At 47.5% G+C, this 24408-nt stretch overlaps 1 protein-coding gene across 1 annotated transcript; it reads right to left on the bottom strand.

Moving 5' to 3' along the window:
* Positions 1–19117: 19117 nt before the first annotated feature.
* APOL6 (apolipoprotein L6) lies at positions 19118–23567 on the bottom strand. Its single transcript, XM_015543956.2, has 3 exons — positions 23455–23567; positions 20813–21647; positions 19118–19971 (listed from the first exon to the last, which is right to left on the bottom strand). The coding sequence occupies exons 1-3, from the start codon at positions 23541–23543 to the stop codon at positions 19819–19821; spliced, it is 1077 nt and encodes a 358-aa protein (XP_015399442.2). The 5' UTR covers positions 23544–23567; the 3' UTR covers positions 19118–19818.
* Positions 23568–24408: the final 841 nt, after the last annotated feature.

Here is a 24408-nt window from a genome sequence, read left to right as displayed (position 1 = left end):
AATTCCCTGACGTCATTTCCTTTTCTTCCCTTCCCACAACCTCTTTGCCCCCAGCCCTGATTTTGTGGATTGCATACAGGCCCTGGCGTCAATTGCCTTGAGTTCAAAGTCAGGCTTTACCGTTTACTTGCTGTGTGGCCTTGGGTAAGTAAATCAACCTCTCTGTACCTGTGTGCTCATCTTAAAAACGAGAGAAGGACACTTCGGCGATTCGTTGAGGAGAGAAATGAGTTAACACAGGAAAGCGTGAGATAATTTCACATATTACTGGCACTGCTTTGGTTCTGGATTTTTATTTATTTATTTTTTAAATTTCTTTATTTTGGGGGGTTGGGGAGAGGCAGAGAGAGTCGTAAGCGGGCTGCGTGCTGAGGACAGAGCCTGACTCGGGGCTCGATCCCACCACCCTGAGAACATGACCTGAGCCGAAATCAAAAGTTGGACGCTCCACCGACTGAGCCACCCCGGCACCCCGTCTGTTTTTTTTAATTATTATTGCCTTTTAAGGCCTGTCTTCCCGGCCCTGCCTCCCCCCCCCTGGGCTTCCACAGAAGGAATGTGCGCTGCGTGGAGCCTTCGGCCCCCACTTGTTCACAGGACGAGAAACTCCGCGCAGCCCGTCATCCTTAATCATCTTTGACGGTTCGTCCGTACGACGCTGGGACCGGCCAGTTTTCCCGGACTTTCTTCCTCCTCAGACACAGGGGGCCTCTGTGTCTACCGCACGGTGCCTGGCCAAGTAAGGAGTAGCCTTCACTCCTTTTATTACAAACTTCAGGCCTGGGCTGTGTCTAATCTCCTGTTATATGACTGGGCCAGGGGTGACCTCTGTACATTGGCCCCGGCTTGTCGTTTCCCCACCGCAGGCCGAGACCTGTTGACTCCAAAGCCCACTGGCACCAAATTCGAATTTTTACACAGCCAGTGATTTTTAAAATAGCCTGGACAAGCAGATTTTTCACCAGTTAGGGCCTGCCTGCTGTCTAGGCCCCGCGAAAGCCTCACCGGGTAGCTGTGACGACACGGGACCTTGGCGTTATGAGAGCCCAGCAGCTGCTGCCCTCGGAGTTCTCTGACTCAGAGCCCCCTGTGCCGCTGGGGTGGCTCAGAGGTGCAGCAGCCCCTCCCCTTCCTCCCAGAGCTCCCCTGCCCCCTCCCCGTCCAGGTGGGGTCCCCTGGCCAGGAGCCGCTACAGAGCAAATATTTAAAGTTGTGTCATAAACTCCAGGAGCGCCTGGGTGACTCAGTCGGTTGAGCATCAGTGTCGGCTCAGATCAGGAGCTCGTGGTTCGTGAGTTCGAACCCCGCATCTGGCTCTCTGCTGTCAGCCCGGAGCCCGCTTTGGATCCTCTGTCCCCCTCTCTCTCTGCCCCTCCCCACTCACGTTCTCTCTGTCTCAAAATTAAATAAGCATTTAAAAATAAATGAAGTCATGTAATAAACCCCAAGTAAAAACTCATATTAAGCTGGAAATACAAGGAAAAACTATCAAACCAAAGGTTATCGGAAACCAACAGCAAAATCAGACTGTAACATAAAGCATAAAAGTGTAAAACACCAGAAGAATATTTTTCATAATATTGGATTGATAAAGGCCTCTCTTAGCACGGCATGAACTCCAGGTACCTGAAAGGAAAATTAGTTGACTATGTCAGATTTTAAAACTAGCCAAGTTAAATAGCAAATGAGGGGCCGAAGAATGTATTTGCAGCACGTTTGATTCCCAGCTGCTAACAACTTAAATGAGCCCCAACCAGTTAACTTTATTTTACTTTATTTATTTTTCTAATGTTTATTTATTTTTGAGAGACAGAGACAGAGCATGAGCAGGGGAGGGGCAGAGAGAGAGAGGGAGACACAGAATCTGAAACAGGCTCCAGGCTCTGAGCTGTTAGCACAGCCTGACGCAGGGCTCGAACCCACGGATCGTGAGATCATGACCTGAGTCGAAGTTGAACGATTAACTGACTGAGTCACCTGGGTGCCCCTTATTTTTTTTAAGAGAGAAAGAGAGTGTGTGGAGGGGAGAGGGACAGTGGAAAAGAGAGAGAGAGAGAGAGAGAGAGAGAGAATATCTCAAGCAGGCTCCATGCTCAGTGCAGAGCCTGGTGTGGGGCTCGACCCCACAACCTTGGGATCATGACCCGAGCAGAAATCAAGAAGCAGACACTCAAACGACTGAGCTACGCGGGCGCCTCAAACCCCAACCAGCTGAATCGGGGAAGTAATGTATTGAAGAGCGTGAGCTGTCTCAGGACTAACGAGAGGAAACCGGTCTGGGTGCCCTGTATCTGAGACGACAGTCCCAGGATCACCTGCTGACTGGGCTGGCGAGGAGCCCCTCAGGCTGTAGCACCGATGGCATCAGTGGGGGCAGCCTCGCTGGGACCCTGCCCACTGGCGGCTGCCATCGCCGGAACGCATCCTGGGTGGATCTTAGAATTCGAAGTCTGGTGCGGGGCCCTCTGTTTGGGAGACTCTGCACCAAGAGAGGCTGGAACGAGTGTCTGATTTCCGCAGCGGACGCCAGGCTCTCCTTGCCAAGAGTGACCACGCAGGGAACTCCCCCAAACTGTCTAAGAGGCAAAAAGAATAACAACTGTCCACTGCAGTCACATCCTCCGGCTGCCCGACGTCAACGCGCGCGCGCATGCCCTTCAATAAGCAAATGCACGGACAACATGTTACGTGTTTTTCTTTCATACGCTGCTCTTGTCCCTCATACAAACAAAGTTCCCTCTTTTCAGAAGCTAGATCAGGACACAGCAGTTGCTGTGGCCAGCTCCAAACCCGCTTCCGGTTCCCATCCCGAGTAGAGCATCTGTCTTCTCTGTGGTTTCTAGGGAGGCTGAGAAGCCGAGTGTGTGGCTCAAGGGCCGGCTGGCCAAATGTTTTGCAAATACCCTCTGAAGGGTATTTGCAATCTGTTTCCTCTCCCTCCTCTTCTCCCTCCTTCTCCCTCCCCCTCCCCCTCCTCCTTCTCTCTCTCTCTGTCTCCCCCCTCCTCCTCTCCCCTCCTTTTCTCTCTCTCTCTCCCCATCTCCTCCTCCCCCCACCATTCTTTCTCTCCTCCCCCACCATCCCAGTGTGATCACTCCTGCTCTCTTAGAAATCAGAGAACTCGGTCCTGCTCAAGATAAGAAGACAAAAGATAAGTTTCCTCAACAAACAAACAAAAATGTCCAGCTCTGGTCTCATTCATTTGCCTTCGTCATCTTTAGGAATTAAGAAAGCAGAGAGTTCCCAAGTTCCCAAGTGCCTCACTCCCCCATGTTGCCTCACTCTGTTTCCTGGGGTGGGAGGAACAGACCACAGTCCCTCTCTGGTTTTGGGCCTGCTCCGCAGGAGAACCGGTCAGTGGTGATGAATCACCCGGGCTGTGGGAAGAGTCTGTTTTTGTTTCAGAATATCTCCTTAAGTCCTCTTTTTAAAAAAAAATTTTTTTTAATGTTTATTTATTTTTGAGAGAGAGACAGGGTGTGAGAAGGGGAGGGGCACAGAGAGAGGGAGACACAGAATCCGAAGCAGGCTCCAGGCTCCGAGCCATCATCACAGAGCCCAGTGCGGGGCTTGAACCCACAAACCGTGAGATCGTGACCTGAGCCAAAGTCAGACGCTTAACTGACTGAGCCACACAGGAGCCGCCCCCTCCCCCTGCCCCGTGGCTTTTTTAAAATTTCTGAAGCCCTCATTTTTAAACGATATTTTCACAGAGGATCAAATCCTCGGTTGACGCTTATTCTCTCTCAGGACCTTGAGGCCATCATTCTAATAAAAGCAATGCTCAGTAAATACTTCACCTGTTCCCTGTACTTCCAACCCCCGACAGCTGGATAGGTCAGGTGCGTAGCTCAGGCCAATGAAATGTGAGCTGAAAATACACGGATCACCTCCAGGTCAGACCCAGGGGTAAGTTTCTGGTTGTGGCAAACAATCCACACTCTCTGCAGGTGATTTGATGTGATCAGATAACACATCATTGTATCACACCACAACATCGATGTATATGCAGAAAATCCAAAAGAATCTATGGGTAGGGGCACCTGGGTGGCTCAGTCGGTTGAGCATCTGACTTTGGCTCAGGTCATGATCTCACCGTTTGTGAGTTCAAGGCCTGTGTCACACTCTGTGCTGACAGCTCGGAGCCTGGAGCCTGCTTTGGATTCTGTGTCTCCCTCTCTCTCTGCCCCTCCCCTGCTCGCTCTGTGTGTGTGTCTCTCTCTCTCTCTCTCTCTCAAAAATAAATAAACATTAAAAAAACCAGTTTTTTAAGTATCTACAGGTAAACTATTAGAATTAAGACTGAATTTAGTAAAGTTACTGGATATAAGGTCAATATACAGAAATCAATTCTATTTCTTTATACTAAGAAACAAACAATAATGAGTGAAATAAACAATTTACAATAACATTGGGATGCACCAAATACCTGAGGAGGCAGGCAACAAAAATGTCAAGGCCTCTACACTGAAATTACAAAGCATTGCTGAAATGAATGAAAAGACCTAAATAAACGGGGGGATATCAAGGATTGAAACAGTATTGTTAAGAAGTCAATTATTTTTAAATTGATCTATAGATTCAATGTAATCCTAATAAAAATCCCAGAAGGTGTTTGGTTGAAATTGACAAGCTAATTCTAAAATTTATGTGGAGGGGCACTTGGGTGGCTTAGTCGATTAAGCGACCGACTCTTGATTTCGGCTCAGGTCATGACCTCACGTTTCGTGGGATTGAGCCCCGGAATGGGCTCTGTGCTGACAGTGTGGAGCCTGCTTGGGATTCTCTCTGTCCCTCTCTCTCTTCCCCTCCCCCACTCATGCCCACTCTCTTTCCAGATAAATAAACTTTAAAAAAATTTTTTAAATGAAATTTACATGGAAATGCAATAGAATAATAAAGAACATCTTGAAAAAGGGCAAGTTGGAAGACCCACACTACCAAGATCACAGTTTATAGCAAAGCCATAATAGAGAAAACAGTGTGGTATTGCACAAGGCTATACAACTAGCCCAAAGGAACAAAGCGGGGACTCCAGGAACAAACTGTGTGAGTTCCACTGGTCTCTTCGCCTGACCTTGGATGGGTACAATCTCTCTTTTGCAATAAAGGCAAACTGAAATGCAGTGGGGAGGATGATTTTTCCAATCAATGGTGATGATCGACTGGACATCCATATGAAAAAAAAAAAAGTGAAACTTGATTCTTTCCTCACATCATTCCCAAAGAATTAGGGACTTCAATGTTAAAAGTAAAACAATAAAACTTGTAGAAAAATCGTAAGAGGCTAGGTTCATGACCTTGGGACATGCAAATATTACATGTGATATAAAAGCCACAGATAATAACAGAAAAAAGTTATAACTTGGAGTTGACTAACATTAAGAACGTCTGAACATCGCAATCCCTATCAAAATGACACCAGCATTCTTCACAGAGCTAGAACAAACAATCCTAAACTTTGTATGGGACGAGAAAAGACCCTGAATAGCCGAAGCAATCTTGAAACAGAAAACCGAAGCAGGAGGCATCACAATCCCGGACTTCAAGCTGTATTACAAAGCTGTAATCATCAAGACAGTATGGTACTGACACAAAAACAGACACTCAGATCAATGGGACAGAAGAGAAAACCCAGAAATGGACCCACAAACGTATGGCCACCTAATCTTTGACAAAGCAGGAAAGAATATCCAATGGAATAAAGACAGTCTCTTCAGCAAGTGGTGCTGGGAAAACTGGACAGCGACATGCAGAAGAATGAACCTGGACCCCTTTCTTACACCAGACACAAAAATAAACTCAAAATGGATGAAAGACCTAAATGTAAGACAGGAAGCCATCAAAATCCTCGAGGAGAAAGCAGGCAAAAACCTCTCTGATCTTGGCCGCAGCAACTTCTTACTCAACACGTCTCCAGAGGCAAGGGAAACAAAAACAAAAATGAACTATTGGGACCTCATCAAAATAAAAAGCTTCTGCACAGCGAAGGAAATGATCAGCAAAACTAAAAGGCAACCAATGGAAGGGGAGAAGATATTTGCAAATGACATATCAGATAAAGGGTTAGTATCCAAAATCTATAAAGAACTTATCAAACTCAACACCCAAAAAACGAATAATCCAGTGAAGAAATGGGCAAAAGACATGAATAGACACTTCTCCAAAGAAGACATCCAGATGGCCAACTGACACATGAAAAAAATTCTCAACATCACTCATCATCAGGGAAATACAAATCAAAACCACAGTGAGATACCACCTCACACCTGCCAGGATGGCTAACAACAACTCAGGCAACAACAGATGTTGGCGAGGATGCGGAGAAAGAGGATCTCTTTTGCCCTGCTGGTAGGAGTGCAAGCTGGTGCAGCCACTCTGGAAAACAGTATGGAGGTTCCTCAAAAAATTAAAAAAAGAACTACCCTACGACCCAGTAATTGCACTACTAAGTATTTACCCAAGGGATACAAGTGTTCTGTTTTGAAGGGGCACATGCACCCCAATGTTTATAGCAGCGCTATCGACAATAGCCAAAGTCTGGAAAGAGCCCAAATGTACATCGATGGATGAATGGATAAAGAAGATGTGGTATAGATATACAATGGAGGATTACTCGGCAATCAAAAAGAATGAAATCTTGCCATTTGCAACTATATGGATGGAACTAGAGGGTATTGTGCTAAGCAAAATTAGTCAGAGAAAGACAAATATCATATGACTTCACTCACGAGGAATTTAAGATACTAAACAGATGAACATAAGGGAAGGGAAGCAAAAATAATATAAAAATAGAGAGGGGGACAAAACAGAAGAGACTCAAATACAGAGAACAAATTGAAGGTTACTGGAGGGGTTGTGGGAGGGGGGATGGGCTCAATGGGTGAGGAGCATTAAGGAATCGACTCCTGAAATCATTGTTGCACTATATGCTCACTAACTTGGATGTAAATTAAACAATTAATTAATTGATTTAAAAATAAAACAAAAACAAGCAAACAAACAAAAATGGCAGCAAAAAAAAAAAGTATCTGTCATAGAGCAAATGCTTAAACATGTTGTTGGTCATTAGTCGTATGCGTTCTTTTCTGAACCAGCCAGTTGTGTGGATCACCTATAATGTGTACAGGATTTTGATGCGAACTGAAGGTTAGTATAAAGCAATAACCCTGCTCGTCAAATAACAAAAATAATTATTTTGAAGGTCGAATAAAAAGACCTTCTGAACCTTAAAATATACTGGTAAGCATACACCCAATTTCACGGCAACATTATTCACAACAGCCCAAAAGTGGAAGCGATCCACCTGTGTTCGGACAAGCAGAGAAACAAAACATGGCGTGTACACACAATATTATTCAGCCTTAAGAAGGAAGGAAGTTCTGGCACACGCTACCACATGGATGAGCCTTGAAGACATTTAGCTGAGTAAAATTAGCCAATTACAAAAGGCAAATTCCATAGGATTCTACTCATATGAGGAACCTGGAGTAGTAACATTCCCAGCGGTAGAGAGGAGGTTGGTAGTTGTCAGGGGCTGGAGAGATAAAGGAATGTTTACTCAGCACAGAGTTTCAGTTTTGCAAGGTGGAAAAGTTTGGGAGATGGACGATGGTGATTGCTGCGATGGTGATGTACGCTTAAACATGGGTGAGACGACTTCATGTTATGTCTATTTTACAAGAGGAAAGCTAAATTTAATATATATTCTATATGTTATATTATATTATGATTTTATATATGTATATATATATAGGCGTCTGGATGTCTCAGTCGGTTGGGCATCTGACTCTTGATTTCAGGTCAGGTCATGGTCTCACAGTTCATGAGATCGAGCCCTGCATCGTGCTGACAGCTCAGGATTCTCTCTCTCTCTCTGCCCCTCCCCCTGCTCCCACGCTCTCTCTCTCTCATAATAATCAATAAACATTAAAATATATATATATATATATATACACACATACACCACTAAGGAAGTAAAAGTCAAGACACAACCTGAGAAAAGATATTTGTGATAACTATATCTAACAAAAGACTTTTATGTATAAAATGCAAAAGAACTCCTACAAATGCATAAGAAAAGTAGCCTAATAAAAATGGGTAAAAGGCTTGGACCAGCACTTCACAAAAAAGGACATTCAAGTGGTCAATAAGCCCGTGCGTCCATCAGCTCAACATCATTGGTAGTCAAAGAAATGTACGTGAAAGCCACAATCGCACAGGTATCACTCCAGGCCTAGCAAAATGGTTAACGTTTTTTAGAAGTGACCAGGTCAAGAGATGACGAGGGTGTGAAGCAACCGGAACTCTAATACATTCTTGATGGGAATGAGCATTGACATCATCGCTTTGGAAAACTGTTCAGACATATTTATAAATATAAACATGCACGTGCCCTCAACCAGCAGTCCTACTACTGAGTAGATTTCTAAGTGAAATGAGTATACAGGTCTTCCAAAGTACACGTGACCAAGGATGTACATAACGAGCCTTATTTACAACAGCCCCAAACGTGTCTGTCATTATTCGAATGGATAAAGGTGTTGTGATATATTCATATAATGGACTGATAATCACTGCAATAAAAAATAACGAATTATGGCGACGCGCCATCTCACAGACGGACCCGTGGGTGCAAAAGACTACATACTGTGTGGTTTCATTTGGATGAATTTTACGAGCAGGTAAAACTAACCAATGGGGATGGAAATCAGAATAGGGGATGTGGTAGCCAGAATTATAGCCCCCCTCAAATGTCCCATCTTAATCCCCAGAAACTATGTTATGTCACATGGCCAAAGGGCCTTTGCGGATGTAACGAAAGTTGACCCTAAGAGTGCAGGCAACAGAGAAAGGATCCAGATGGGACTGATCTCATCACAGAAGCCCTTAGAATCAGAAGTTTCTCTGCCTGGAGGCACGAGGAGGTCAGACAGATTCAGAGTTGTGAGAAGGACTTGAGCCTCAGTGGAAACCACGAGAAGACAATGAATTCTGTCAACACCGTGAATGAGCCTGGAAGTGAACTCTGCCCTGGAAGCCTTCCGAGAAGATCCCATACACCCTGACTTTGGCCTTGTGAGACCCTAAGCAGAGAACCCGGTCAAGCTCCCTGGACTTTTCACCTTCACAACCGTGAGACAACATTGGGTGTAGTTTTAAGCTGCTGAGTTTGTGGTAATTTATTATGAATTTGTTATGGCAGCCACAGACAACTGATACAGTGAGTATTGACTCAGAGGGAGATGAAGGGAGCCCTCAGGGGTGTTGGAAATATTCGGTATCTTGATCAGTTGGTAGTTATAGGGAATATACGTAAGTAAAAGTTTATTAAGCTGCGGGGGGGGGGGGGGGGCGCCTGGGTGGTTCAGTCGGTTAAGGATCCCATTCTTGATTTTGGCTCAAGATCTCTTGGTTGTTGAGTTCAAGGCCCGCATTGGGCTTTGCAATGACAGTATGGAGGCTACTTGGGATTCTCTCACTCTCCCTCTCTCTCTGACCCTCCCCTGGGCTCTCTCTCTCTCTCTCTCTCAAAATAAATATTTAAAAAATTTTATTAAGCTATACACTTACTTTTTTTCTTTTTTCTTTTTTTTAAGTAGGCTCCACACACAGGGCTGAGCCCAATGTGGGGCTTGAACACACGACCATGAGATCAAGACCCGAGCTGAGATCAAGAGCTGGGTGCTCAACCGGCTGAGCCACCCAGGTGCCCCTGAGCTTAATATTTTTAAAACCCAATTAAAAATAGAAAATGAGCCCCACCCCTGTGTCATTTCAGAAAAAAAAAAAAGAAAGAAAATGAGGTGTGTGTGTGTGTGTGTGTGTGTGTGTGTGTGTGTGTGTGAAACAGGTGATGGGGATTAAGGAGTGCACCTGTCATGATGAGCACCAGGTGATGTACAGGAGTGTTGAATCACTATATTGTACACCTGAAACTAATATTACCCTCTATGGTAACTAACTGGAATTAAAATTTAATTAATTAAATTTAATTGATTTAATTCAGTAAAAATTCACTATCCTTGCTAAGTTACAGCTTTATTGCACAATGGTCATAGAGACATACATAATTTCTTTTTTTTTCCCCTAGTTTATTGTGTTTTTCTTTGTAGACAAGTACTTGATGTATTTTTACAAATGTTTCCTGAGCATTTGAGAAACTCCATTCCCTGTTAGGAACAAAATTTTGGACGCATATCAAATTTTTTCATTGCATTATGTAGGAGGAAATGCTTCTTTTTTTCCCTTTGCCCATGTGGAGGGAGCTCCATTGGAGGAACACCCCGGACCCTCTTCACCCTCTCCGGAGGAGGAGGAAGAACCTAGCTGTTAATTTTTGCAGAAGGCGGTTCATGCACAGTTCAGCCCTTTGCTCAAAACTCTCCTGGGGGCTTGCCTGCTCGCGAGAGAACACGTCCTGTGTTCCTTCTGTCCAAGCTGCACGTGTCAGGGAGGTAAGCCCACAGAGGACACTGTCAGTTGTCCCAGCACACCTGCGCCCCGGGAAGGGAGCCGGCCACTTGTGCGGTGAAATCCTCACAAGCCCACACGCCTTGCAGAGAAGGCTCGCCTCATTCTCCAACAGCTTCGCTGGTAACGAAGGTAATGTTTCCATGTCCATCTGCCTCCTTCTTGTTTGTGTCTAGCTCTGGGCTGCTGCAGTGGCCCCAAACTTGGAGAAATATACTGAGAGTGTAAGGGGCAAAATAACACATGGGGTTGCTAAAGCCTAAATTTAGGTCTTTGGCTTTGGTTTTGTAGGTCATGTGTGGTTATGAACTTGGCAGCTCACAGAGGCAGGTGGCCTTGTCCTCACAAAAGGCTGCTTGCTTGCTTTTTCTTTCTCTCTTTCTCTTTCTTTTCTTTTTCTTTCTTTCTTTCTTTCTTTCTTTCTTTCTTTTTCTCTTTTCCTTCCTTCCTTTCCTTCCTTCCTTTTCTTTCTTTCTTTCTTTCTTTCTCTTTCTTTCTTCCCTTCTTCCTCCCTTTCTTTCTTTCTTTCTTTCTTTCTTTCCCTCTTCCTTCCTTCCTTCCATCCTTCCTTTCCTTTCTTTTTCTTTCTTTCTTTCTTTCTTTCTCTCTTTCTTTCTTTTGTTCTTTCTTTCTCTCTCTCTCTTTCTTCCCTTCTTCCTCTCTTTCTTTCTTTCTTTCTTTCTTTCTTTCCCTCTTCCTTCCTTCCTTCCATCCTTCCTTTTCTTTCTCTTTCTTTCTTTCTTTCTTTCTCTTTTCCTTCCTTCCTTTCCTTCCTTGTTCCTCCCTCCCTTCCTTTTCTTTCTTTCTTTCTTTCTTTCTTTCTTTCTTTCCCTCTTCCTTCCTTCCTTCCATCCTTCCTTTCCTTCCTTTTCTTTCTTTCTTTCTTTCTTTCTTTCTTTCTTTCTTTCTTCCTTCCTTCCTTTCCTTCCTTGTTCCTCCCTTCCTTCCTTTTCTTTCTTTCTTTCTTTCTTTCTTTCTTTCTTTCTTTCTTTTTCTTTCTTCCCTTCTTCCTCCCTTTCTTTTTCTTTCTTTCTTTCTTTCTTTCTTTCTTTCTTTCTTTCCTTCTCTCTTTCTTTCTCTCTTCCTTCCTTCCATCCTTTCCTTCCCTTTCTTTCTTTCTTTCTTTCTTTCTTTCTTTCTTTCTCTTTTCCTTCCTTCCTTTCCTTCCTTGTTCCTCCCTTCCTTCCTTTTCTTTCTTTCTCTTTCTTTCTTTTCTTTCTTTCTTTCTTTCTTTCTTTCTTTCTTTCTTTCTTTTTCTTTCTTTTCCTCAGGAATAGGTCTTGGTTGATGCCAGACCCTTTGGCCTCAGTAAACAGTGCAGCTCAGGAAATGGATCAACCACAAGGAAGAGAAACTCTGTTTGTAGCTCTTTTCGACACTGATAGATGGGACTAGGAGACCATTTTTTCCCTGCTATCAGGTAGTTTCTCAGCCAGGCCGCACACAGCAGCTCCAAATCGATGTTAACCATTACAAATTCATGACGTTAAAAGTTCACTGGGCAATGAATTTGAATACACATTTCTCCAAAGAAGACATACAAACGGCCAATAGGCACATGAAAAGATGCTCGACATCACCAGTCGTCAGGGAAATGCACGTCAAAACCACCGCGAGAGACCACCTCACAGCCATTAGCACGGCCGCTACTGGAAAAACACTAGAAAATGACAAATGTTGGCGAGGGTGTAGAGAAATGGGAGCCCGTGGTCACGGTGGGCAGGACTGTAAAATAGTGCAGCTGCTACAGTGAATAGTATGGAGGGTTCTCAAAAAATTATAGACTTCCCATTTGTTCGGGCAGTCCCACTTCTGGGGATTGGCTCAAGAGAACTGAAAGCAGGGACTCCAACTGGCATTTGCACCCCCGTGTCCACAGCAGCGTTTCATAGCCAAGAAGTGGAAACAACCCAGATGACCACAGGTGGATGCATGGCTACCCAAAACACGCTGTATACACAAGACCAAGTGTTATTCAGCCCCAAAAAGGAAGGGAAGTCCATCACGTGCTATGACATGGATGGACCTTGAGGACATTATACTAAGTGAAATTAGCCAGCCACAAAGCAACAGGTATCGTGTGATTGCGCTTCAATAAGTTACCTAGAGTAGTCACATGCAGAGAGATGGAAACCCCAGCACTGGTAACCAGGGCCTCTGGGGGAGGGGTTAAGAGTTAGCGATTAAGGGCGACAGTTTTGGTTACCGATTACAAAAATGTTCCGGATAGGGACAGTGGTGATTGTTGCACAACAGTGTGAATGTACTTTTTTTTTTTTTTTAAGTTTATTTATTTATTTAGAGAGAGTGAGACAGAGTGCAAGCAGGGTAGGGGCAGAGAGAGGGAGAGACAGAATCCCAAGCAAGCTCTGCAATGCACTGTCAGTGCAGAGCCCGATGCAGGGCTCAAACCCATGAACCCATGAACCCATGAGATCATGACCTGAGCCGAGACCAAGAGCCAGACGCTTAACCAACAGAGCCACCCAGGTGCCCCAACAGTGTGAATGTACTTTCCTTAATGCCATTGAACTGTACACACAGAAATGGTTTAAATGGAAAATTCTATGCTATGTATATTGTACTGCAATTTTAAGAAAAGAGAAAGAGAATTGCCATTTACCCAGTTAAAAAAAAAAATTTAGTGTCACGCTTGGGGAGGCTGTGTTCCTTCAGCGGCCCCAAATTCTGTCTCTCTTTCGTTAAAATATTATTTTGATCCACCCTCGGGACCATCCCTCCATGGTACCCACCCTGAATTCCTCAGACTTGTCTACTGGTTCCAAGCCACGTTTCACCGCGACGAATGTCTTCATCCTGGGAGGTCCCCCACGGTTTTAGAATTCAGATACCCAGACTGTGGCTTCACCCAGAGCAGAGTGGTAGATTTGGTAACTAATAATTTTTAAAAGGAATGGAGGCAACGACATTTGCTGGGGTGCTGCAGACCAAGGCTGTACGCAGGCGCCTCCCCACTGAGGTGCCGACAAAAACTCTCAAGGTGGTGGGGGTGCTGCTGACCTCCCTGAGAATCCACCTGGACAGAAGCCACCTTTGGGGAAAGTGTCAGCTGGGAAGCTGGGTGGGGCAGCCTTGGAACCCACCAGAAAGCTGCCTCTGGGGGTGATGATGAACTCACTGGGATCGATCCCCCCTGGCTTCCACCTGGTGGTTGAGCTCCACGGGAACCAGGAAAGGAGCTCACACCAGAGCCCGGAGGAGAAGTCTGCAGTGCGCCCTCTACCGACAAAGCTTAGAATCTGGGTGTAGGTATGTGAGCGTTCTTCGGAGTCTGCTTGAACTCTTCTGGATGTTTGGAATTATTCCTAAGTTTAAAAACTTAAATCAAAGAACCCCTTTAACTGAAAATGACCGAAATAAGACATTGGGGAGGATGATTTTTTTTACTTTAAAAAATGCCTTGGGCTCTAGAAGAGAATTTGGTTTTGGACTTTGATTCTTTTGGACTTTAAAAGACTTTGATCTCTTTGAACTTTTATCTCATGAGGGCAACACAATTTGATTTCAGACTAACTCTTTCAAACTTTAATTTGCAAGGAGATCACACTTTCATATTTTTTTTCCCTGGAAATTTGCAATGGAAAGGGGCTTAGAAGCAATGTGGGGGTTCTCGCTGCTAGCTATTTACCGTTGGACTATCTTTCTGCTAAATCTTGACCTCACTGCAAAATCTCTGAAGAGCTATACCGGACGTGGATATCATTTGGGATGCGGAATGGGAGAAATTCTGGTCATAGTGAGACCTTAGAGTTAACTTACTACTGTTTTGATCTGACCCATTTCTTTTAAAAACTTTTTTAATGTTTATTTTTATTTTTGAGACAGAGACAGAGTGCAAGCAGGGGAGGGGCAGAGAGAGAGAGGGAGACACAGAATCCGAAGCAGGCTCCAGGCTCTGAGCTGTCAGCACAGAGCCCGACGCGGGGCTCAAACTCACGAACCGTGAGGTCGTGACCTGGGCTAAAGTCGGCCACTTAACCGACTGAGCCACCCAGGCGTCCCTGATCTGACCCATTTCAAAACCTCTCAGCAGCAAACTTTATACTGCCCAAAGCTGACCCGGGATGATTCAGACAGAAGTGGTTGGTACAGAGGGGGCAGAAGGGTGAAGCTGAGAGCAGGGCCGTTCTGCTGCATGGTTGATTGCCACCTGCTGGCCGTGGACTCGACAGATAAATCCGATGCTTATTTAAAAGAAGATTAGGAAGTGTAGAAGGAACACTTATTCCGTTTCCGTACGGAGGAATTCCATCCAAGTAATTCCTCCATCTTGCTTGCCAACTACAAGGAAGGATGAGCAAGTTATACGGTGGGCAAGTTGGCTGGAAGGAAATGCCATGGATTTGAGGTCCACTGGCCTTCCTAAGCTTACAGGGCTGGCCCGAGGTTGTCCAGTACCATGCGTGGAAAGGGGGTGAGGCCATCTAATTGAGGAGTGAAATGGCAGCAAGTCGTATGGGGCATCCAACCCATTCCCTCCAAAGCCGTTTCCTCCAACAACTTTAATCAAGACGATACTTTCATCTCCACCTGCCCGAACCAAGTCTCTTTCTTCATTGGCTCTAAACTTGGGAGGGAGAAGAGTGGTGCTGTTTATTAGCCCCCGCACATCCCAACTCGTCATTCAAATTATGTTCGTCTTTTTTATTTCACCGTCCACCTCAGCGCCGTCCAGTAGAACCATCGTGCAAGCCGCACCCATGTAGCTATAAATTTTCTGCAGTCACATTTAAAAAATCGGGTGAAACTGATTTCAATAATACATTTAATTTAATGTAATCTTCCCAAAATGTTACCATTTCAACATGTGATCACTTAAAATTGTTAATTGGATATTATATATATATATATATTTATTTTTTATTTTTTATTTTTACACTATGCCTTTGAAATCCAGTGGGTGTTGTATACATACAGCATATCTTACGTGCTGAGTGGCCACGTGACCAGTGGCTACCATATTGAACAGGGCTGGTCTACATGATCTTGCCTATCAAAGAAAGGAAGGCTAGTTTTCCACTGTGATTTTGTCTAGGTGAATTATACCAATGAATTCAGGCTATCTCTCCCTTCCCCCCTCTCTCCCACAAACACACGTCTTTTTCATTTTCTCAAGGGACCAGGAATAGGTTCAAGTTGTTTCTGACATACTTTCCCCCAGACAGCTATTTCTTTGAGCGTAACATGTGCCTTGACTAGAACACATGGCCATTTGGTTTGCTTGCAGTTAAAAGTGAGATTTTAGACCCACGGGACTGTGATTTATAGATGACAGTATTTTGCATTTTTTTCACAAGTTCAAGGGCCGCCTGAAGTTCATAGTTGAAGATGGACCTGGGTGAGCTGGGGTGACACATGAAGGCCCCTTGAGGCCACCCACAGGTAGTCAGGTGCTGATGGGTCTGGATGAGTGAGGTTTCTGAGACCTAATTGAAGCCCCTCCCCCTTCCCCAGCTGACTTGGGGTTTAGCTTAATGACTGAGATTCCTAATTTCCTTCTAGTAGTGGGGAGGGAGCAGGTCACCAGCAGGACTGTTGACCACGTGTTTGCTGCTGTCACAGACCTCAGCCTGGGCAGGACAAATTCACTGGCCCCTCTGGAAGGCCCAACGCTTTGGAAAAGCCTGGAACTTGTGTGTGTGAGATCGTGGCATCCCGGGCCACCTGACAGCTGCTTCTCCACACTCATGGGAGGACGCCAACGTGTGCGACTCCCTCGCTTACTAAAAGAGAGGTTACATCTCAGAACCGATAGGCCTCTCAGAATTCCTGACTGGCCGTGGTGGAGTCAGGCATGGGGCACCCATGAGAACCCCACTCAAGCCGGAAGAGTGAGGCCAGTGGTGGGGTGGGGTTGCCCTGAGGGACACGGATGGTTAAAGGGCATCTCTTGGCCAGGAGCACAAAGCCTTAACTAACGGGGAGACACAATGAGGTGAAGGCACCCCTTCTCCAGGATTCCGGGTGGTATAAGATTAGACATCAGAGAAACAGACGGTGATGCGGAGAGAGCCCAGGATGGAAGGCACTGCCGGGAGGAGAGAGAAGGGTCGCTGGGGCTCCAAGTCAGGGAGTGGGGTGCAGAGACAGGTGCAGCGAAGAGTCTGTCTGGGAGCCCCTACCCCCTGGGAGGAGAGGCTGAGGCTGAGGGGTGGATGGGGAGGGAAGGATGGCCTCTCCGCCCCCCACCCCTCACCTCCCACCTCCCAGTGTTGGCTCAACAGCCTTCATAAGGACTGGACTTTCTGTCAAGGACATTTTCTCCGAGACCACAAATCCACACCCAGATGGAGCCCTGGATTTCATTCGGGTTACACGTGGGTCGTGGCTGAGGCACCCAAATCCAGGAATGGAACCTGGCGGGTAAGTGTCAGAGGTGGGTCTCGGACCTCCATGCTAACTCACTCTTTCTTGTTTTCTTCCAGACATTCCACAGAAGAAACAAAACCCCAGGCTTAGTGACTACCTATTCTGTGCCTGGTATCATTACTGATAGCGTTTATTTGGAACTTTAAGGACACATACACTAAGCCAACAGTATTAAATGTGGAGAAAGCTGTCTATTTGCTGATTGTTGACGCACCATGAGCAACCTTTGTGGAATCTCTAGAAGTAAGAAAGAGTTTTATTCGAGCCCAAGTGAGGACAGCTCCCAGGGAAACACGCTTGTCACAGGGAAGAAAGTGCTCTGGAGAATGAACAGTTTTTACAGGGTTCTATACTTTCTTATGTCTTGTAAAAGCTCAAAAGATTGTGGATTTGCATTCAGGCAGGAATCACAAGTTTTATCAGAGAGGAATGCAGGGAGGCACCTGGGTGGCCCGGCTCAGTTGGTTAAGTGTCTGACTCTTGATTTCGGCTCAGGTCATGATTCCAGGGTTGTGGATGGAGCCCCAGGTCTGGCTTTGTGCCGAGCACAGAGCCTGCTTAAGATTCTCTCTCCCTTGCCCTCTGCCCTTCAGCTCTCCGCTCCCCCCGACCACCCCCCCCCCCCCCGCTGGTGCCCTCTCTCTAAAATTAAAAAAAAAAGACAGAAAATTTTTAAAAAAGAGAGAAAGGAGCACTGACTGATATCTCAAGGATGAGATGGTTTTCCTTCAGGGGCTCATTCACAGAGCAGGTGGGGGTGGGTGCACAAACCAGGCCTTTAGAGGGCTTTTCTGTCATCTCTATGCTCACCAAGAACTTAAAACAAGGACACGAGAACAACAGAAGCAGGTAGCACAGTGGCCCAGGCATGGGATGGCAACCGTTTCGCCGCTTGGACGGTGAGAGGTGTAGACAACCAGACGGGCAGGCTGTGGTCTGAAATGGTGACGGTGGCTCTTTCCCCTCCACTCTTTTAAGTCTTTCCTCAACTTCCCATGATCTATTTCCCTACCGTGATGGGGGGCTGGGGGGGGGGGGCGTCTCCTCCTTTCCCATCATACGGTCCTTCTTTTTACCCCCATTCAGGGACACAATTTTGAGAAAAAAAATCTCAACAATAACGCAACAAGTTTTTGGCACACAGATGTTCACTTTACCACTATGTATAAGTTTAAAAAATCGCCATTAGTCCAAACGTCCCTGAAAGAGGAGGGCAGCTACCGGACCCCTTGCTGCTTTCCTTCTTCCGGCTCTTTTCAGTAACCATACTGTTTTACCATAAACTCTTACCAGTAACCAGCACGGGCAAAGGCACGGGACCCAGTCCTGACCAATCAGAGTGGTCCCTGCACCTTTGCTCCGCCCCTTTCCCCTTGGACGCCCCCAACTGGAAGGAAGGGGGCCACTGGGAGGTTTGGGGGTGCCGGGAGGGGTGGGCCCTCTTCCCTCAACCTGGTGGAAGCCTGGCTAACAAACGGGAGCCTGATGATGGGCGTTGAGGAGGGCACCTGTTGGGAGGACCCCTGGGTGTTGTATGGAAACCAATGTGTCAATAAATTTCATATTAAAAAAAAAAAAAAGAAATGGGAACCTGATGACATCATTTTTACCCTCTGGATCCAGACACACCTGAAGTCCACTGTACCCCTAAGCTTTTTAAGTACATGAGTCAATAAACTCCCCTTTTTTGGGTAGGCCAGTTTGCACTGGTTTTGGCCACTTGAAACAGAAAGTGATGACTAACGTGTCTAATTTAAAAAACTACATATGAGGCGCCTGGGTGGCTTGGTCGGTTAAGCGTCCGGTCGGCTCAGGTCGTGATCTCACGGTCCGTGAGTTCGAGCCCCGCATCGGGCTCTGTGTTGACAGCTCAGAGCCTGGAGCCTGTTTCAGATTCTGTGTCTCCCTCTCTCTCTGCTCCTCCCCTGTTCATGCTCTGTCTCTCTCTGTCTCAAAAATAAATAAACGTTAAAAAAATTAAAAAATAATAAAATAAAAGACTACATATAATCAAGAGAATATTGTGCAACACACGAAAAAAGTCTGTAAAAACCAAGTGAAATATAGAAGGGCAGGCAAATATCGTTAAGTGAAAACAGCAAAATGGGAAGTGTTAGATCTGTAGGCAAATGAAGGAATTGAGAATGAGAGCAAGACCACTCAGCGGGTTGCAGAAAAAAAAATCTATTATGTAACGGCAGCCTGGAGGAAGCCCCGCCCCCCGCCCGCACGCAGTCTAAGCCCCCCGCCCGCACGCAGTCTAATGACGGCTACACTTTAACACCCAAAGCAAGTAACCACGGGAAGGAAATTCCACACCCGGCTGCCAACAGTGGTCACCCTTGGTTGATGCATTGTTTCCAACGCCTGGTTTTTACTTTCCTGAACTTTAAAAAAAGTTGCATCTCATGTCCATGCACTGCTTTCAAAATAGCAGCTAAAACATAAAAAAGAAGAAAAGAAGAAGAGACAGGTGAATGGGGAAGCCTGGAGAGGTCCTAAGTTGCACAGAGCACTTGGGGAGAAAGGGAGGGCTCCTGATGGAATCTGGTCCGGCAGGTTCCGGTGACATCCCTGTGTGTGCAAACCCAGGGTTTTACTGCAGGGGAGGGGGAGGAAGAGAGCAGAGCAAGGCAGCCGGTGAGCGCAAGGTGAGCCCAAGGTGAGCCCAAGGTGACCTTCACCTGAGGGACCCTCCTTGTCTTACGGTCCCCGCTTAGCAGAGAGCCTATGTGCACATGAGCGACCGGGATGCTGACAAAGCAGTGGGAATGAGGTGGCTCCCCAGGGAAGAGTGGGGGACAATGAAGAAGCCGGGTGGCAAAGGAGAGGCAGGACAGATGGCCCTGGCCACCCTCACCAGCCGACAGCGCCCTCAGGACCCAGGTGGACCTCCCGGTTGCTCAGTTTCCAGGCATCCCTTCTGCCAACCAGCCCGCCTCCGCCCTGCCCCTTTTAATTCTGCTCAGAGGCCCGGCGGGTCAACCTGCCCTCGTCCTCTTGTGTCCCCTGGGGTCCTGCTTCCCCAAGCCTGGCTGGGGGCTGGGGCAGAGACCCCGTGGCTCCTCCTGAAGATGAGCTCCTGGGTCTTTCCTCTTGCAAGAGTTTCTGTAAAGAAAGGAAAACAGCAGTCACAGGAGAGCTACAGAGGGCTCCGGCTCAGCCTGGCGGGCAGCTCCGGGGGCTTCGGCGGTCAGGCTTCCTGGCTGTGTATCCTGACTCTGTCACCACCCAGCTGAGAACTTGGCGAGCCTCAGAAGCTCCCCGTCTTAGCCAGCTGGGTCTGTCCTAGCAGAACACCACAGGCCGGCGCCTTGGATAACAGGAATGTATTTTCTCCTTGTTCTGGAGGCTCCGGCCCATTGGGTTCCTGGTGAGATGTCCCTCCGGGCTTGCTGATGGCTCCCACAGCCTTTCCTCTGTGCGGGTGCAGGCAGAGAGAGAGAGAGAGAGAGCCCTCTTGTGTTCCTTCCTCTGCTTAGGACACAGTCGTATAGAATCACCCCTTCCTGTGACCTGAATCAGCCCCAATCACTTCCCAAAGGCCCTCTTTGGGACCTCTTCCGAGTCACATTGGGACTTCAATCACAAATGTTCAGGGGACACATGCCAGTCCACAACACTCCATGTGGCTCAGTGCCCTCTTCTGTTCAACCGGGAAGGCCCTCTTAGAGCACTGAGAAAGAAATAGAAGGCATGACCAGGGCTGTCCAGGACAGGCGCCATTATCATCAAGATGCCCCCGACGTCATTTGGACCTTTGGGGCCACCGTCTACCCCACGTCCTCAGGAACATCCAAGCAAACTACACACACACATACACACACACACACACGCACGCCCCGGCTCCTTCAACACCTTTCCCATAAACCTTGGTGCCCATAAGTCCCAGTTCAAGCTTCCCGCCTCCCTCCCCCAGCTCCACCCAAGAGGGAGATGTCAGCCTCACCCTCCGCTTCAGGCTCTCATAGAGCTGGGTGAGTTCTGTCAGCGTCCTTTCCAGCTCCCAGGTCTGGGCCCTCAGCTCTTCCGCAGACTTCGTCCTTGCTCCTTCCTTCAGTCGCTTCCAGTCCTTCAGGAGGGCGGTCAAGTCCTGGCCGAGGGATAAGCCCGCCATCGCACTCCCCAGCAAGCGAATGTTTGTCGTCATCAGCAGCATCGTGCCTTTAAAGGCCCTTTGCACCTGCCTGCTCCTTCGGGCCGAGACTCGGCCAGTGGTCAGGAGACGCTTAGCAGCAGCGGCCAGACGCGGGTGGGCTCTAGCTATCTGAAGGGCCCGGATGTCCTTCTTAATATCCTTGATGGCACTTCCATAATCATAAGCCATCTTTCCAACAGCCATGAGGTAAGATGCTTTCTGCCCCCCGGGCTCCCCGACCTCGTGGCCACGGGTGGGCACTAGGCTGCTGGCCTGAGCTCGGGCTTCTTGATTTCGAAAGTGTCCCAAAATGTTGGTCAAGATGCTGGCGACCCCAGCTGCTGTCCCCAGACCTTTACCAGCAGCGGAGAACATCAGACTTCCTCCTGCTGTTGCCGGAGCAAGGATTAGAGCCAGGATGCTCATGGCTCCTGAGACCACAGCCATGGAGTTGGCCGCCATGTTGGTTTTGGTGAGTGTTCTGTGGGTTGTGTCGATGTGGTCTGCAAGGGCGTGGAGCTTTCTGATGCCTGCTTCTAGCTCCTCCTTCACGATGGGGAACTCTTCCAAAAATGTTACCTCTTCAGCTGACAGACCCTCCTCTCCTTGCTGCACACCTTCACACGGAAGAATGCCATCCTGGTCCCTGTGGATGAGTGAAATAAAGATTTGGCTTCAGTCTCCCAGGTGGCAAAGTCACACTCTTAGGCCCATTGCGGTTTCTGGACGCTCTCGCCACTCCTGACTCTGAGTCCTTCCTGCCTCTCCCTGGCACCTCTGTTACCTCTGACCCAACTGTGGAGAGTCCCAGAACGCTGTTGGGAACTGCTCCTTCCGTAAAGAGAAGAAACACGTAAGAGGGGCTTCTGGAGGGACAAATGTCCTGAGGGACATTCTCAGCCTTGTTCAGAGACACTGTCACCCAGGAGAGGGCAGTGGGGGAATGGTAAGATCTGAGTCAAGATGAGCAACGTGGGACTAACGGAGGGACCGGTGTGGGAAACGCAGGAGAAAGAGGAGACCAGGCTGAGAGTCCCGTATATGCAGAGGCTAATCGGAGGAAGGAGGCGCCATATTGTACAACGCAGCCTACACGTCCGTGACCTTGAGTTTGGCTGCTGTGGTGACCTTTGCTTCCACCAGCAGTTGTACACCAAGAGGACTGAGGTGAGTTATCACCAACGTTCTGGAGGTTCTCCTCGGCACGTGGCCAGCTTCACTTGGCCACTCAAACGGACGGGATTGGTCCTTCGTGGAAGACGTCAGAGACAAAGGGACCCAGGCTTCTCCTCCCCAGTATCTCACGGTACAAAGTATCACCCCAGCGGAGTCTGACCTTACGGGAGAGCGGTATCGGGCAAGAGCAAACGGACTCCAAGAGCCATCGCTCCACCAGGGAGGGCGTAGGAGGCCTGGTGACGACACAGTTTCCCTGGCCCAGAGGAGGCAATCAGACCTGGAAGGGACCCCAGCCAGGACCCAAGCTGCCTCCTTTACTTTTCAGCAGAGGCAACGAAGCCCAGAGAGGGAAGGGGGACTTGCCCTGAGGAGCGCATGAGGTGGGGGCGGAGCTCCGAGAACCTTCTATCCTGCCGGTTGTTTCTTTCTCCTCTGTCAGCTGATGTCAGGAACTCCTCACTGAAGTATATATGCTTATACTGTTGAATCTCTCTCTCTTCACACACACACACACACACACACACACACACCAATTTCTTAATGGGAAAGGTTAAAAACCAAATAGACTTCCAAGGAAACCCCTTAGCGCTAATAAACTAGCAAATTTAGGCCCAATGATCAGTTAACCAGCAGCCATAAATCAGGTCACGGAGCAGAAGGTTGCGGGGCGGGGGGTGCTGGCCGTGGGAAAGGGGAGGGATGCAGGCAAGGAGGCGGGCACTGCCGAGGAACCTTAAGCTTTACGGGTCCCACAACGCAGCCCTGCCCGCTCGCTGTGTTTCCTCAAGTGAATAGGGACAAAGAGGAGAAAGGGCGAGCAGGGGCAGAGTTGACACCCCCACTCTGTGCTCACTACAAAGTCATGAGACGGCGGTGCCCACTGACGGGTGTAGACTTGCGGTCCCACTGGAGGAGGCACCACGCAGTGTAGATGCCCTAACTCACTCAGCGGACATATGCTGATTTTCTACCTTGGGCTGCAAGCTGCTGGGGGCTTCTGCCAATGAACGGATAATCGGGCCCGAGTTCATCAATGCAGGGCCACGAAGGGGCTTTTTTGGTGATGTGTGAGCCTTCACGGGCCTGCCCTCTGCGAGGGGGGCAGTTTCTGCCCTTTGAGGCCTATCGCCCGGGGTCATGCACCTGACGGGATCTCGCTTCTTCTGTCCAAAATATTTAGCATAGTCCCTTTTTTCTCCTCGTCACGTATCAAGAGGATGCCCAGGACGTTTCAGCAGAAGCAGCCTTCCCGGGGACAAAGCTCTCCCAGTTACCTCTGCAAACCAATGCCAGCCTCGAAGCCTTTCCCCGTCTGGTCATCCACCAGCTCCTGGGCCACCAAAGCCATGCTCGTTCTGCCCATGGGAGAATGAGAGGTGTCCTCACCAGTCAGACAGCCTTCTGGTTGGGCACATGGAAAGCAAGGTTACTGCCGGTGCCCTGATCCTTGTGAAGTTCAAGGTTTGTGGAGGGATTTTAGACTACATAAAATCGAAATAATGAAAAACTCACAACGTACTAAATATTTGCAAACTATTGTTTGTACATTTTATATCGAGGGGCAGCTTATATACAGGAAGTAGACAAAGTAAAGTCCTCGGCTCAGTAAACGTTCACTTATATACGCCCCCGAGGAATCACCATCCAGATCAAGATACAGGACAGCGGTTTCTGACTTCTATAACCATGGGTCAGTTTGCCTACTCTTGAATTTCACATGAATGGACTAATTTCTTTAGCTTCCTTCACTCAATATGATGTGTATGAAATGTGGTGGGTATCACAGATTTTAAAAATTATGGCTGTGGGGCACCTGGGTGGCTCAGTCGGCTAAGCGTCTGACTTCGACTCAGATCATGATCTCACAGTTTGTGAGTTCAAGCCCTGCATCCGGCAGTGTGCTGACAACTCAGAGCCTGGAGCCTGCTTCAGATTCTGTGCCTCCCTCTCTCTCTCCCCTTCCTCTACTCGCATTCTCTCTCTCTCTCTCTCTCTCTCTCTCAAAAATAAACATAAAAAAAATTTTTTTAAATGATTGCTATGGAGTATTTCATTGTATAAATACACTGCAATTTATTGATCTATTCTTCCACTGATGGGTATGTTTGGATTGTTTCCAGCCATTGGCTGTTGTGATCGAATTGATTATAACGATGAAAAGATCATTTCACAAGACAAGAGAACGATTTATAAGGCCCTTTTTACAAGTTAGATTCCAACGGACATAT

The sequence above is a fragment of the Panthera tigris genome, chromosome B4 (assembly GCF_018350195.1).
Source record: "Panthera tigris isolate Pti1 chromosome B4, P.tigris_Pti1_mat1.1, whole genome shotgun sequence".
NCBI classification, from domain to species: domain Eukaryota; kingdom Metazoa; phylum Chordata; class Mammalia; order Carnivora; family Felidae; genus Panthera; species Panthera tigris.
Note: the sequence above shows the minus strand (reverse complement) of the source record. Positions and strands in the feature narration are given on the sequence as shown.

What these genes read in the sequence shown, in the direction of transcription:
- APOL6 (XM_015543956.2), bottom strand. Translation starts at nt 23,543, where the DNA reads ATGGGCAGAACGAGCATGGCTTTGGTGGCCCAGGAGCTGGTGGATGAC. An exon ending in GCTGGCATTGGTTTGCAGAG is followed by an intron (nt 21,648 to 23,454) that starts GTAACTGGGAGA and finishes ACTCATCCACAG; the next exon opens with GGACCAGGATGGCATTCTTC. An exon ending in ATGAGAGCCTGAAGCGGAGG is followed by an intron (nt 19,972 to 20,812) that starts GTGAGGCTGACA and finishes CTTTCTTTACAG; the next exon opens with AAACTCTTGCAAGAGGAAAG.